Source organism: Pseudophryne corroboree, chromosome 3 (assembly GCF_028390025.1).
Source record: "Pseudophryne corroboree isolate aPseCor3 chromosome 3, aPseCor3.hap2, whole genome shotgun sequence".
Lineage (NCBI taxonomy): Eukaryota > Metazoa > Chordata > Amphibia > Anura > Myobatrachidae > Pseudophryne > Pseudophryne corroboree.
The window spans coordinates 723292368-723308943 of NC_086446.1; the positions used below are offsets into that span (position 1 = coordinate 723292368).

The 16576-nt window shown below is 44.5% G+C and overlaps 1 protein-coding gene across 2 annotated transcripts in view; it reads left to right on the forward strand.

Moving 5' to 3' along the window:
• Window positions 1-16576, forward strand: part of TCERG1L (transcription elongation regulator 1 like) — a 621355-nt gene that overhangs the window by 117334 nt on the left and 487445 nt on the right. For both annotated transcript variants that reach the window (XM_063962190.1, XM_063962191.1), the window contains exon 3: window positions 16365-16548. In XM_063962190.1, coding sequence (XP_063818260.1) covers window positions 16365-16548 — 184 coding nt within the window. The remainder of the gene's footprint in view (window positions 1-16364; window positions 16549-16576) is intronic.

Genomic DNA, 16576 nt, shown 5'->3' on the forward strand with positions numbered 1-16576 from the left:
TAGTACTTCCATATGTTTTTTGGAATCCGCATCACCCGTCCATTGGCGAGTCCATAAGGATCTTCTCGCTGAGATAGACATGGCATTGGCCCTAGAAGCTAGCAATGCAATGTCCCTTTGAGCATCCCTCATAAATAAGACTGCGTCTTTAATATGGGCTAGAGTTAAGAATATAGTATCCTTATCCATATTATCAAATTGATCTGTCAGCACGACTGTCCAAGCTGCAATTGCGCTACACACCCATGCCGACGCAATTGTCGGTCTTAGCACAGCACCCGTATGAGAATAAATACACTTTAAGGTAGTCTCTTGCCTGCGATCTGCAGGGTCCTTAAGGGCCGCTGTGTCAGGAGACGGTAGCGCCACTTTCTTGGACAAGCGCGTCAGGGCCTTGTCCACAGTGGGGGATGATTCCCAAATCTCCCTGTCCTGCTTAGGGAAGGGGTATGCTATATAAATTCTTTTGGGGATCTGCGGTCTCTTTTCCAGAGTCTCCCAAGCTTTTCCAAAGAAATCATTTAATTCATGAGATGCAGGAAAATTAATAATCTGTTCTTTCCCTTAAACATGTGTACCCTTGTGTCGGGGACCGAGGATTCATCCTCAATATGCAACACATCCCTTATTGCCACAATCATACACTGAATGGTTTTAGTCACCCTAGGGTGCAATTTTACTTCGTCGTAGTCGACACTGGAATCAGAATCCGTGTCGGTAGTAGTGTCTTGTGTTAAGGGACGCTTTTGAGACCCCGACGGGCCCCGTGAGTCGGTCCAATCCGAGGATTGACCCCCTGATGTCCCCCCTAATCCAGCCTTATCAAGCCTTTTATGTAAAGATGCCACACTTGCATTCAACATATGCCACATGTCCATCCAATCCAGAGTCGGCACAACCAAAGGGGGCACACAACTCATTTGCTCCACCTCCTGCTTGGAGAAGCCTTCCGCCTCAGACATGTCGACACACACACACAGGGATTAACCTATAAGGGGACAAAACCCCAACCAGGCCCTTAGGAGAGACAGAGAGAGAGTATGCCAGCACACACCAGCGCTTAACAACACTGGAAAAAATATGACCAGATAGCGCTTTTTTATATATAATATACCAATTCCCACTCACTGCGTCGCTAATGTGCCCCCCTCCTCTTTTTTCCAGCCTGTGAAGTTCAGCAGGGGAGAGACCATGGAGCCAGCGTTCATGCATGCAGCTTCCGTGGAGAAAATGGCGCTGGTTAGTGCTGAGGATCAAGCCCCGCCCACCCGACGGCGGGCTTCGGTCCTAGTGACTTTTCAATTAAAATGGCGGGGGATCATAGATTTACTGCCTCCGCAGCCTAATCTATCTGAATTTGCCCAAAAGTGAGGAATATTGCTGCCCAGGGCGCCCCCCCCCCCTGCGCCCTGCACCCTTCAGTGCTGCTCTGTGTGTGTGTGACTGGGAGCAATGGCGCACAGCTTACCGCTGCACGCCTTACCTCATGAAGATCTGATGTCTTCTGCCGCCTAAGATGTCTTCTGCCTTCTCATACTCACCCGGCTTCTATCTTCGGCATCTGCGAGGAGGACGGCGGCACGGCTCCGAGACGATCCCCAGGTGAGACCTGTGTTCCGACTCCCTCTGGAGCTAATGGTGTCCAGTAGCCTTAGAAGCAGTGCCCAATTTGACAAGCCAGCTTTGCTTCTCTCTCCTCGGTCCCACGATGCAGGGAGCCTGTTGCCAACAGGACTCCCTGAAAATAAAAAACCTAACAAAATTCTTTTTCAACAGAAAACTCTGGAGAGCTCTCTGCAATGCACCCATTCTCCTCTCGGCACAAGATCTAACTGAGGTCTGGAGGAGGGGCATAGAGGGAGGAGCCAGTGCACACCCATAGTAAAAGTTTCTTTTTAGGTGCCCTAGCTCCTGCGGAGCCCGTCTATACCCCATGGTCCTTACGGAGTCCCCAGCATCCTCTAGGACGTAAGAGAAAAATATGATAAATATGTTGGAATGGATTAACCCAGGGTGATGTGATGCCAGGTTAAGGCAATAACCAGAGGGAAAGTACTATATGTCAACATATAAAACCAGGAGGATTAAGAAAAAAGATAGGTAAGCTTAAGATACCAAATTGGAGAGTAAAAGGGACAGAAAGAAGAGATAAGAAAATAAGAGAAAACGATAAGAAAAGAGGAAGAAGTAGAAAGAAAGGGTAAGAGGGAAATGGCGAAAATAGAAAGAGGTAGAGGCCTAGTCCGGGTCAATATTATAAACGTTAACAAGGGGTGTTTTCCTTTGTTCATTTATAGACTCTCACATTACACTACTGAAATAAACAGAGGTGAGAGGGATTGAGGTTTTTGGAAGTAGGCGCTAGTCACACCCCATGGCACAAGCCACACCCCCTGTGCAGACCACGCCCCCACTGCACTAGTCACATACCCCATATTCCTAGTTACATTCCCGTGGCGCTGGTCAAACCCCCTGCAGCGGCACAAAAGTATGCGCTTTATAAATTTTGGCCTTTATCTGACACTGCCTCTCGACACGTCTGGTCCAGTGCAACCTGGCCACACCGAGCGTATTTCTTGCTTAAAATCTGCATCTTAGTTGCATAAAAAAACAGCTGGAAGTGACATAACTACTATGCTAGATTACATTGATCAATTTGATGTGCGACACTTATACATCTGTATGTGAGTCTGAATCTGTATAAGAGGTGCTTAGGTGCAACGGCTATGGCTTTTTCTCATGCTGCAATTGGTTGTGCTTCATCTGCAACTTTGTATGTGCTTAAAACGAATTCCTGTAAGGTTACATTCACAGCCCTGCCTCTCTAGTGCAGTGCGAGTGGTGTTTCGCTGTGTCTATGATACAAACAAGATGCAGAATTTAAAGAAGAAGATGTTACACTTTCAAAACAGCTGAATTGCGTGGGAGTTTTGTGCAGTATTATATAAAGACGTTACGGTAGGTGTATAAGGAAACATCTATATATACCAATTCCATCCAAGTATAATATGAGAATTAAGAGTGTGGATCATTTGGTCGACCTAAAGAAGGTTGACAGTGTCTTGGCCAACCCAAAAAGGTCAACATGCACTGTTGACATGGGAAAAGGGTCGACATGGTTAAAAGGTCGACGCTGAAAAAGTTGACACGGGAAAAGGTCACATGAGGTTTTTTGCATTTTTTTGTTGTTTACACAAATGACCGGGGACCCCAATTAATGCACCGCGTTCCCTTGCATGGCTCACTTTGCTCGCCATACTGTAGGCAAGATGCCTCGTTATGCTCGGCACAGGTTACATTTCCCAATTGTAGTCCACGTGGATGGCTAAGTATGAAAAAATTCAAACTGAAGTTTTTTTAAAAAAAACTCACGTTGACCTTTTCCTGTGTCATCCATTGCCATGTTGAACTTTGACAATGTCGATCCTTTATCCATATCGACCAATAGTGGTCGATCTATTGACTGTTGACCTTATTACTGTCCACCTATCCCCGGACACCGAGAATTAAGCAGTCACGTAAGAAATGTCTGAGATCCTCTATTTGTTTACCTTGTGCTGACATCAAGGTCAGAATTCTGCGCTGCACAACTAAACAGATATAATTTCCTATCTAAATAAACATAAAGATATCAGGTGTATCTCATAGCTGCAGCAGGTTTCCTTTCTTCTTTTTTTTCTATTGGAACCTACTCATTAACTCAGGGCATAAATATTTATAGTCCAGTCCTGTGAGAAATGGTGATGAAATTGTTTAAGAAATTGCTCAAAAGGTAAATTGGACATTAAGACTATATACACAGAATCTGATTGTAGAATACTCACTTACTGGGAAATATAAATGGGCTGAAGGATTATAGGTCAAACTCTAATTATTCTAACATTTACTCTTTGACAATACTGTATATTGTAAATGATATTGTTAGAATCAGAGAGTAGTGATGTAGTCAGATAGCTGTGGCCAAATTCAGATGGATCTAGCTATTTTATTTTGCATGTGTATACAGCAGTTATATGTATGTTTGTGTATGCGCAGATGATTCATAGTCGGACGTTTCTTCTTGTTTGTGAAGTGGGTGTTTCTAGGCACATGCACCAGTGTGTGTCATGGCCATGTTAACAGAACTACTCACTATCCTGAATTGTGTATATGCAGTGTGCACTCCGTAAGTCCCGCAACCAGCATAGGGTAGGTGTCAGTGCTGGATAATAACAGAGTAACTAGGGAGGCCAATCCCTGGCCATTTTTTTCTCAATCCCGGGTATCGGGATTGAAAAATGGTCAATCCCGGGATTCCCAGGATACCCGGGATTGGCTTTCAACTGTGTACGGCCGTCCCCCACGCCCCGGCCCACCCCTCCCCACCCGCCACGCAGACATAAAAAAACGTACAAACCTGCACAGCCGGGTAGCGGGTGAGGAGGAGGCGGCGGGCGAGTGCAGGGGAGCCAGGAGGAGACAGCATGTGAGTGCAGGGAGAACCGAGAGGAGGCGGCGGGTGAAAACCGCCATACATTCCGGCTTTGCGGCTGCTGACAGTGCAGTGTGACCTCACAGTCACAGGTCACACTGTGCAGGGGTAGCCGGGCAGCGTCTGAGCGTCCTAAGGACGCTCAAAGCTGATCCCTCAATCCCCAGGATTGGAGCTTCCAATCCCGGGATTGAATCCCGTCCGTTTTTGGGCCTAAATCCCGGGATCCCGCCGATCCCCGGATTGGCTTCCCTAATAGTAAGATAGTTTCTAAGGTCGAAAAAAGACAATTTGTCCATCGAGTGCAACCTGTTAGTGATCCCCTACACTGTAATAATTTTATGACTAATTTAACTGTGGTGAATGTTTCCGTCAATTCCTTATTTATATATTTTTTTTAATTATGTTATGTTAATATTATAATGCATGATTTACTCACCATAACCCTGTATATCCTTATCCATTAGGAATTTATCTAACCCATTCTTAAAAGTAATGACCGAGTCCACCATTACTACTCTCTCAGGCAGGGAATTCCAAGCACGTATTGTCCTTACTGTGAAGAAACCTTTCCGTCTCTATGTGCGAAATCTCCTCTCCTCCAACCTAAGCGGGTGTCCACTTGTCTTTTGTGATGATCTTACCAAAAACAATTCTCCCACTAGCTCTGCGTATTGTCCCCTTATATATTTGCAATTGTTTATCATGTCCCCTCTTAATCTCCTTTTTTTCCAGGGTAAACATGCCTAGCCTAGCAAGCCTTTCCTTGTATTCCAGCGTCTCCATTCCCTTAATCAATTTGATCGCCTGTCTCTGAACCTTTTTTAGTTCCAGGATATGCTTTTTGTAGTATGGTGCCCATAATTGTGCACAGTATTCGAGATGTGGCCTCACTAGTGATTTATATAATGGCAGTATAACACTCTCAAATCCCCGCTTTATGTATGCTAATACCTTGTTTGCCTTTTTTGCTGCATTCCTACTTTGGGTGCTACTGCTCAGTTTGTTATCTATGTGAACACCTAAATCTTTTTCCAGTATAGAATCCCCTAGTTCTTCCCCATTTAGTGTGTAGGTAGTATTTTTGTTCTTGCTACCAAAGTGCATTACCTTACTTTTGTCTATATTGAACCTCATTCTCCATTTTGCCGCCCATGCTTCCAGTTTAAATAAATTGTTCTGAAGAGACTGAGCAGTTTGGTATTGTCTGCAAAAATTGACACTGTGCTCTCTAGACCTACTACTAGATCATTTATGAAAATGTTGAACAATAGTGGTCCAAGTACAGACCCGTGTGGCACACCACTTAGTACTTCTGTCCAATTCGAAAAAGTTCCATTTACCACCACTTTCTGCTCCCTTTTGTCCAATCAATTTTGTAACCCAAGTGCATATTGTGCTCCCGAACCCAAGTTCTCTTAATTTGTAGATAAGTCTCATGTAAGGTACTGTTTCGAAAGCTTTAGCAAAGTATAAAAAGATTACGTCCACCTCTTTACCCTGATCTAGGTTCACACTAACTGTTTCATAAAAGCCTATTAATTTAGTTTGACATGATCTATCCTTCACAAATCCATAATAAATGTGATTTACTGCGCTTGTGTATATTAGCAGCTCCGTATGTTAAGAAAGCCAAAATGTTTAAAATAAAGGAGCGCTTGTTATAATTAGTACCGCTTATACCTGTAAAAAAATCTGGGTTAATAATATATGTTTACAGCCCCTTTCAGAGGTATTTTGTTTAAGATGTGGAAGTGGAGTAATGAGGATTCCAAATATATTGCGGTCCGGTACCCGTTACGGGTGATGTTCATGCGGAGCAGTCCCGTCCTAACTATCCCTGCTAACCCTACCTTACAAGGCACTGACTGCGGCTCGCTTCCGGTGCTGGTTTCCTCGCCGCTTGTTAGCGGTATGTGTGCAGATTGCTTTGCCGGGCGTTCAGTGGTGACGTGCGGCTGCACCTCCTTCCTCCGTCTCTCTCTCTCCAACGCGTTTCGGGGTTAGACCCCTTTCTCAAGGATGAGGGAGAACGATTTCCTTTTCCTTTTTATTTGTTAATTATTAAAAAAACGTTCAAAAAACTTTATTGTTCGTTCTGTTTAAAACCGGAAGTGGTCATTCCGGAAGTTGTGTTTTCAGCGGCAACCATGTGCCTAATTAATTTTATTAAAAATATCAGCTCAGGTTACCTCCTCTCCAATTTTTTTGGACCTTTTGTATCACCCAATTTAATAGTCAATTCCATCATTTAGAGGACATTTTACAGAAACACTGGCATATTTTACTTTTGGACAAACAACTGACACCATACATCAAATCAAGACCACAAATAATATATAAAAAAGCAAAGAACCTGAAACAGAATTTAGTACGGAGCCATTTACATGAAGAAAGAAAGACTTGGACAGAAAATAATGGCAATTTTTTCTGTTTGAACTGCAAAGCATGCAAAACGACAAGTAAAAACTCCATTCAACCTATAATGGAATTTAAATCAAAAATTACAGGTAAAACATATAAAGTTAGAGAAAGAATAACATGTGACTCAGAAGGAGTCATATATCTTCTGGAATGTCCTTGCGGATATCAGTACATAGGACAAACTAAAAGAAAACTAAAAATCAGGATCTCAGAACACATCTACAATATACGAAAAGGCCTGGAGACTCATAGTGTATCAAAACACTATAAAGATTACCATCAACAGGAACCATCAAGCTTGAAATTTATGGGCATACAAAAGGTCCAAAAAAATTGGAGAGGAGGTAACCTGAGCTTAGATCTTAGAAGAAAAGAAACCAAATGGATCTATTTTATGCAAACATTGCAACCCTCTGGTCTAAATGTGGAAATAGATATAAACGCCTTTTTGAAACCCTAATATGTTTAGAATTTACATAAACTCAATTTTAATCTACTATATTAATTTTAGTTAATGAAAATACCGCTATACCATAAAAAAATATATTTTTAATAAAATTAATTAGGCACATGGTTGCCGCTGAAAACACAACTTCCGGAATGACCACTTCCGGTTTTAAACAGAACGAACAATAAAGTTTTTTGAACGTTTTTTTAATAATTAACAAATAAAAAGGAAAAGGAAATCGTTCTCCCTCATCCTTGAGAAAGGGGTCTAACCCCGAAACGCGTTGGAGAGAGAGAGACGGAGGAAGGAGGTGCAGCCGCACGTCACCACTGAACGCCCGGCAAAGCAATCTGCACACATACCGCTAACAAGCGGCGAGGAAACCAGCACCGGAAGCGAGCCGCAGTCAGTGCCTTGTAAGGTAGGGTTAGCAGGGATAGTTAGGACGGGACTGCTCCGCATGAACATCACCCGTAACGGGTACCGGACCGCAATATATTTGGAATCCTCATTACTCCACTTCCACATCTTAAACAAAATACCTCTGAAAGGGGCTGTAAACATATATTATTAACCCAGATTTTTTTACAGGTATAAGCGGTACTAATTATAACAAGCGCTCCTTTATTTTAAACATTTTGGCTTCACAAATCCATGTTGGTTCCTATGGGTGGTCTTCTGTATGCCGAATATCGGGATCCCGGCGCACAGTATACCGGCGCCGGAATCCCGACACCCGGCATGCCGACAACTATTCTCCCTCGTGGGGGTCCACGACCCCCCTGGAGGGAGAATAAAATAGTGTGGTGCGCGTAGCGCGCCACCGTACCTGCAGCGTGGTGAGCGCAGCGTGGCGAGCGCAGCGAGCCCGCAAGGGGCTCCTTTGCGCTCGCCACGCTGTCGGTATGCCAGCGGTCGGGCTCCAGGCGCCGGTATGCTGGGCGCCGGGAGCCCGAGCGCCGGCATACCGTACGACACCCGGTTCCTATTAATAACCTTATTGATTTCGAGGAACTCCTGTATTCTATCCCTTAAAATATCTTCCAGTACTTTCCCCACTATGGATGTAAGGCTTACTGGTCTATAAATACCCGGTTCAGATTTACTTCCCTTTTTAAATATTGGCACTACTTATGCTATCCGCCAGTCTTTGGGAACCATGCTTGATGCCTTGACTGCTGCATTTGCTGCTGGTGGTGTGTTGCATTCAGAAAGATGAGTAGGGCTTAGAATACTGTGGTAGAATCACATTTGCATGCTGATCGTAATGTGTGTGCAGTGTCTACAGTATATGCAGTAAGTGCCACTCAGAATCAAGCTCACCAGGGGCTGCTGGAAACTTTCAGCTTGGTGGCAGCCACAAGCAGGTGGCCGGTTTTCTATCAGCAAATGTAATGTAAATATAGGTGTGACAGGACGAGGGGAAGTGCGGCAGCTGGAGCGAAGAGGAAGAAACCAAGTTCACAGAGAGGCAGGGCGCCGCGCTATGCTGAAGGTCAGCTGGGCACCAGGGCGCATATAAAAGGGCAGGGCAGATTTTGGCAGTTTAGATCAGGCAGGGCACAGCACCCCACTAAAACAGCTCAGTGGGAATACCAATATCTTTCCAGTAAAGATTGTGTGCTGTCCTGACTCGTAGTTACAGTGAGAAGCTGTACATTTGTGTGTCCGTCTCCAGCCTGTGAGGATTGGGCTGCTGGCGGCATGTAGTGCCAGCCCTGGTTTCCACCCACTATTGTGTGTGCTGTGTGACTCATGGGGGTGGGTTGACCAGCTGCACCCAACTCTTTGTTCTGCCATCCCCTTTTGCTATGTCCTACGTATGTGTGCTCCAGTGAAAACGGTTGTGACATGCCTGCATTTGGCGACACTCCCAGTAACCACCCCAAATGGTCCCTATCAATCACTTTGCAAATAAATCTTCACTGTAAGTGACAAAAGTATCTTGGCACATGCTAAGTATGACCGCAATGCATGCACAGTTGGCCGATGGTTGCTCAACTGCATAAACTCTGACCCTTAGTTAGTAGTCTCTAAGGGGTCTATTCATGAAGCAGTGAAAAGAGTGGAGAAGTGAACCAGTGGAGAACTTGCCCATGGCAACCAATCAGCTGCTCTGTATAATTTTATAGTATGCAAATTACAAATGTTACTTCAATGCTGATTGGTTCTTCTCCACTGGCTCACTTCTCCACAGTTTTCACTGCCTCATGAATAGAACCTAAAGTCAGGCATTTAAGGTTCTATTTATTAAGCCTTGGATGGAGATAAAGTCAATCAACCATAAAGTACCAACCATAAAGTACCAACCAATTGGCTCCTAACTGCCATGCCAAAGGCTGTGTTTGAAACATGACAGTTAGGAGCTGATTGGCTGGTAGTTTACCTCCATCCACTTTATCTCCATCCAAGGCTTAGTAAATAGACCCCTTAGTCAGGAGTGGCTTTAGATGCAATTATCAGTACTCAATGTGTCAGCCAGAGCCAATTTGCGCTCACATCTGAGCCAACGCCCCTCAGCCCGACGCATTCCGCACAGCCGTAGTTACTGCCCTTAGATTAGGTAGCAATGAATTTAGGAAGAATTTGCAATGAAATGTTACTACTGTATGCTCTGAGCCAATAATAAAACTGGCTTTGCTGGTATTTTACAGGATCGTACATAAAAAAAGGTTTGAAAAATATATTTCTCTCCATTTATAGCTCCAGAGACACATCGACATACATTACATAAATGCGAAACGCATACTTCTATTTATGTGCCTATAAAATTATATAAATTCCTCATTTTGGGACTATGCTATATCATTTAAATGCATCTTATTTTATGTACTTTAATTTTTGCTAACTGTAGCACTGACGTTAGCATTTGGCATGGAAGCCAGCAGTTGGAGCTAGAAGATGCTTTGAGGCCGAGCTCTCTTTGTAGTGCATGTAAAAAACGAAAATACAGGGAATAATAATTATTTTTTTCCGGATAATGTGATTTTTTTAGGTGAGGAGTAAGGCAGTGGTTTGTATAAAGATCCATAACAATCTATGGCGAATGTGGGCCTACTGGCTCAGGAGTGGCTTATGGCGCCAAAGACCAAGGGCCTGATTCAGACATGGACGCAATCCCGTGTGACTGCGGTCTCATACACAGCAGTACTGCATAAATTCAAAACATTGATTACACTAATGGTCCCTATGGTTGATCAGAATGTCTGTTGCAACAAAGCTGCCGGGCCCGCTACAACTGCATACAAAGTAGAAATGTGCTCTGGACTATTTTTGCTGGATTTGGCTCTGATTCGTCATCTGGTTTTGGATTTTCCAAACCGCCGTGACTGGTTTTGGATTTGGATTTGTTTGTTTTTTTACATTGACATCAAAAGATAAAGAGCCTAATTCAAGGTTGATTGCAAAACAACATTTTCCTCTAATGGGCAAAAACATGTGCACTGCAGGTAGGGCAGATATAACATGTGCAAAGAGAGATAGATTTGGGTGGGGTGTGTTCAAACTGAAATCTAAATTGCAGTGTAAAAATAAAGTAGCCAGTATTTACCCTGCACAGAAACAATATCACCCACCAAATCTAACTCTCTCTGCACCTTATATCTGCCCCACCTGCAGTGCACATGGTTTTGCCCATTAGAGGAAAATGTTGTTTTGCAATCAACCTTGAATTAGGCCCAAAGTCACATAATTTGGGCCTTTTTTGTTCCTAGAGTATTATTAAATGCAGAGGCATATCTACCCATTGGCCAGGATGGCACTAACCAGGGGCGCCACCTGGCGGTGCCACCCACGGCCAGGGGGTATATTAAATTTGTAAAGGCAGCCAGTACCTGTGTGTTCCCCCGGGTAGTGCCTCACCTGCAGTGACGCCCGGCAACAAGCTGCAGCCACTTCATACCCTCCCTTCACTGGTGCTGGTGTCAATGTAGCGTCTAGAGGACCTTTCCCATAAGCCCCTGGGTCCATGTCACAATGTATTTGGAATAGTAAAGTGTGGCGAGCGAAGCGAGACACCGAGCCCGAAGCGTGGCGAGCGTCCAATGCTGCATAGAAAAAAAAATTCCCTCAAACGAACGGAGAACGAAGAAGACATTTAGGTGCTGTAAGGGCGGAAGTTCTCTACTGCCCTCTCGTTTTGTCACGTCCAGGTCCTTAGCACGAAGGCAATATAAACACAACCCTGGTGTCAAGCACAGTACTTCACTGTAAAAAGTGAAACTGTAAATAAACTACAGCTCCCTGCAGCCATTGCTACCATGAGCTTCTGGAAGCAATGGCTGCTGGGGGCTGTAGTTTATTTACCGTTTCATTTTGTACAGTGAAGTACAGTGCCGGACACCAGCACCAGTGAAGGGAGGGTATGAAGTGGCTGCAGCTTGTTGCCGGGTGTCACTGCTGGCCGGGGGAACACACAGATATTCGTGCGTATATCATACTTACCTACTCTCCCGGATTCTGTGGGAGACACCCGGTTTTCGGGTAGTCTCCTGCAGCCCCCGGAAGAGTGGGCACCCCTCCCGCATTCTGCCCACTTCCTAGTGAAGTGGGCAGAATAGGGAGAATAACACAGTAAAATCACGGACCCGGTGGGGGGCGGAGCCTAATGACGCGATCAGATGCTAATCGCGTCATTTTAGCCCTGCCCCTAGCCATATTTCAGCCAATTACAGTCTTCTACTGGTGAGTGGGTGGGGCCTACTGATGTAAGCAGACTGGCTCCTCCCTCATCACCGCCCACCTGCTTATCCTCTCCGGTCATCTCCTGGAGAGGAGATTTGACATATCGGTAAGTATGGCGTATATATATATCGCTGGATATGCTGTGGTAACAAGTGTGCTCTTTATCTGTACGTGCCCCACCTCCGGCTGTATGTGCATGTATATATATATATATTTCAAATGGGGGGGGGGCGCCAAAAATCGGTGCAGACCTTAAAAAAAAGGTCAAATATCAGGGACTTTTGGTGCAGTTCTGTGGGCTACAGTCCATATATATATATATATATATGTGGTCACGGACCAATGGCAATGGTCCTAGATGATTTTATACATATAGTTACCAGTCCCAAGGTATTTATGAAGGGAAGAATCCTCCTCGTGTTGAGCCTTTAATAGCAGAATTTCACCAAGATTGCAGTGGTGTACAGCACGATCAATGGAGTCCCCTTTAACCTTTGTGGTTTGGACCAGAAGTGACCTGGATCGTCCAATAGATGGTAGATGGAATCAGAGTCCACAGAGTCCCTTAGACCGGAGAGGGGCACGCCTGACGCGTTTCACTGTCTACAGACAGCTTTTTCAAAGGTGATGTATAGCTGCATGAGACCTCTTTATATAGGAGGTCAGTAATTAGATTACCACATTCACATGATTCATGTTAACGACATTTCATTTATTTCTCAAATAATTTCTCATAAATATAATAAAGGAGGCAAACCCATATTTATTTTGTATAATGATTTATTAAAACAAGTGTTTAAATCCCTAAAAAACCCTATTATAATTTTTAATAATATAAGTCACATGACCCATATGGGATAAGACCCTATACCTAATAGGATGACTCTGTCCAAAGCCGTAATTGGTTTATTCAGGTTACATGTATTCTTTCACAAACTACCATTGGATGAAATTCCCGATGATAACAAGACCACATGATCGGACCATTTCTAATTAGCCCAAGTCCGGTCATGTGATCCAGTGTAACGCGTCACCTGACGCTAAGCGGCCAATACAAATGAAGGTGTATTATGCTGCCCCTTGTTGCCATGGAGCCGCACCACCAATCTTGGTGAAATTCTGCTATTAAAGGTTACCAGTCCCTTCATAAATACCTTGGGACTGGTAACTATATGTATAAAATCATCTAGGACCATTGCCATTGGTCCGTGACCACATATATATATGGACTGTAGCCCACAGAACTGCACCAAAAGTCCCTGATATTTGACTTTGGAGAAAGGACTTTATATGAATGCTGCATGTTTTAGTGATTCTTATAGCTAGAATGTACATGTGAACTCCAGCTCTGTAAATTTGGGGTTGCTAATGACTATACATATTTTTATAAAAAAATATTCTTCTTAATAAATGAAGGTTTTTAGAATACCTTGTTCTTTTTAATGTACTGTATATAACTAAGTTAGCGCTGTTTACTATTCCTTTTTGTTCTATATATGTATTGTGGGGAGTGACTACCTCATAAAAACAGCTGCTAGGAAAACCTTCTCAGAGTAGCGCCTGTTTAGATATAATTATATATATCTTCTCTGCTTAAGAAAAAGGTACTGTAGCTGGTAAAAAGGTACAGTTGGAGGGTATGAGTCCCTTACATTGCCAGGGGTGCTTGGACCCCTAGATACACCCCTTATTAAATGCAATAACATTAATTTCCTGTCATCTCCATACTCTGGGCAGCACGGACGGTGTAATGGTTAGCATTGCTGCCTCACAGCACTAAGGTCATGGGTTAGATCCCCACCATGGCCCTAACTGTGTGGAGTTTGTATATTCTCCCCCTGCTTGTGTGGGTTTCCTCCGGGTACACCAGTTTCCTCCCACAATCCAAAAAATATAGTGGTAGGTTACTTGGATTCCAACAAAATCAACCCTAGTGTGAATATGTGCTGGCTATAAATGCCTGTGTTTGACCAGCCTTCCCCCCAGTTACCTCCCATAAATGCACACTGACTGTCAGTCACTCTGTATCCACATTCTCAGTAATCAGTGTAAGTGCATGCACACAGTGCAACTCAACTCTGCAAACATCCGCATTGCACCTGTTACTGAATCAAGCCCTGTGTGTCTACTGCAGGCCTGGCCAACCTGTAGCTCTCGCGCTTTTGTGAAATTACAAGTCCCAGTATGCCCTGCCACAGTTTTGCTATTAGGGAATGCTAAAACTTTTAGCAGGACATGCTGAGTGTGCGTCGTTTCACAACAGATGGAGAACCACAGGTTGGCCAGGCCTGTCCTACAGCCTCCAATTATGTAGATTCATCACTGGAAATAACTCTGTTTCCTTTTGTGTGGATAAAATAGTATTATGCTCACTGATGCTGCTTTCAGATCGCAAATGCCGGATCCCACCCGGTAAGAGAAACGTGTCCTTACCAGGTGGGATCTGGCATTTACGCTCCTTTGCTGGCTTTCCGACCCGACAATATACTGGGTCGGTTGCCATAGCAGCGGGGGGGGGCAGCAGGGGCGGGGGTGGAGGCAGCGCTGGGAGATAAGCTCATCTCCTGCGCCGCCTCTCCCTATGCTGTGAATGGGAGCCGTGTCGCATCGGAACGGCTCCCATTCACACTGCACCTGACCCGGTATTCAACCCGGTAATAACCCTTCTTTTTTACCGGGTTGAATTACCGGGTCAGGCAACCCGCTAATTCGGCAAAGACGCTTTCACATCGCACACTGACCCGTTTCGACACGACAATATGCCGTGTCGATACCGGGTTATTTGTGCGATGTGAAAGGGGTATTACAGTGGCTTCAATCACAATTATTCAGTAAATGCATGTCTGTTTTTATTGTTATTATTTTCTATTTAACACGAGTTACGTAGCACCATACATAGGCAAGCAAAATACAGATTACATAAGTATACAATGAACAATATACAGACAATAAATAAATTGACATTGATACTGTACATAATTGCAACCTGAAAAATGCATCATTATGTAAAAGATAAGAGGAGAGAGGATTCTGTTCGTAAGCGCTTACTGTACATTCTAAAGGAAAGATTTATGAAATCTTGGAGAGAGATAAAGTACCAACCAATCAACTCCGGCCTGTCATTTTTCAAACACCGCCTCTAAAATTATAGTTGGGGCTGATTTATACTTTATCTCTCCCCAAGATTTGATAAATCTCCCCCCAAAAGATATAATTTACCACAGTCACTTAGTCCAGGCTTTTTCAACCAGTGTGCCGTGGCACACTAGTGTGCCGCGAGCAGTTGCAAGGTGTGCCGCGGAGCCAGAGCAGCTTCCTGCACCTTCAGAGTGAACTGTTGTCCCGGGCTCTTCTAGAGGATCAGTCGTGCTCTGGCCGTGACCTATGCCTTGAAGACACGGCGGTGTGATATCATAGGTCACGGCACCGTGTCTCACCACCTAGCCAGACCACCCGCCTGCATACACATCTTCTAGTTCCCGCCTGCATACACAGCTTTCCTTGCCCACCCACATCCACACCTGCCCGACCGCCCGCTGCTCAGTGTTCGCAGCACTCCACTATGAACAACCCCTGCCACTGAGGGACAGGGAGGAGGACAGCTGACCGGTAGGGGCTAATATTTGTTATTTTAGTTCTCCTGTGGGGAACAATAGGATTTATGTGGGGAGAATAAGGATTTATGGGGGGAACAATGTGAATAATTCATGTGGGGAGCAATAGGATTTATGTGGGGAGCAATGTGATTGTTTTTTTCTGTGTAAGCCAATGTCTGTGTGGATTTTTTTTACTGTGACGGCCATTGTGTGTTTTGTTTTGTTTTCTGTGGGGAACTGGCAATTTTAAAATATTGTTCGGTGTGCCGCGAGTAAAAAAAAGGTTGAAAACCACTGACTTAGTCCATGCAGGTCCGTCTTAACAGGCTTGTAGGCCCTGGGGAATGTAATGCACTGGGGCCCCAGCACACCCATTCATGGGAACCAATTAAAAAAATGATAACATGACCCTCCTGCGGTCCTGCACCATCTCTCCACATGCTTCCATACAGTGAATGGCTGTCAACACTCTGATTGGTGGATAGCTCCAACCATACATCAGCATGCTAACAGCCATTCACTCTCTGGCTGCAGGCTGAGAGGCAGGTAGAGAAAGTTGCCTCTCTGTTCTGATTTGGCGACCACCACCCGACCCTGCTCGGAGGCCCCTAGAATTGTGGGGCCCTGGGCAGCTGCCCAGTGTGCCTATATGTTAAGATGGCCCTGTGTCCATGCCAGAAAAGAATATGATATTGTATTTTACCTGAAGAACTGACCAATATTTTGCTTTTGTATTTGACAGATTTTTCTTAACAACGCATTCGCTCTGGATTCTTCCTGGATACATCCCACTGAGGAATTTATATTATTCCAGGGGCTAGAGAAGCCAAGTCGCAGGGCAAGCCAAGTAACCATGGCCATATCTAGGCCATCTGCTGCTTCCAGGCCACTTCACACCGTTATTTTAACACCTCAACGAATAACAGGTTTGTGGCAAAGTTTATATGGTACTAT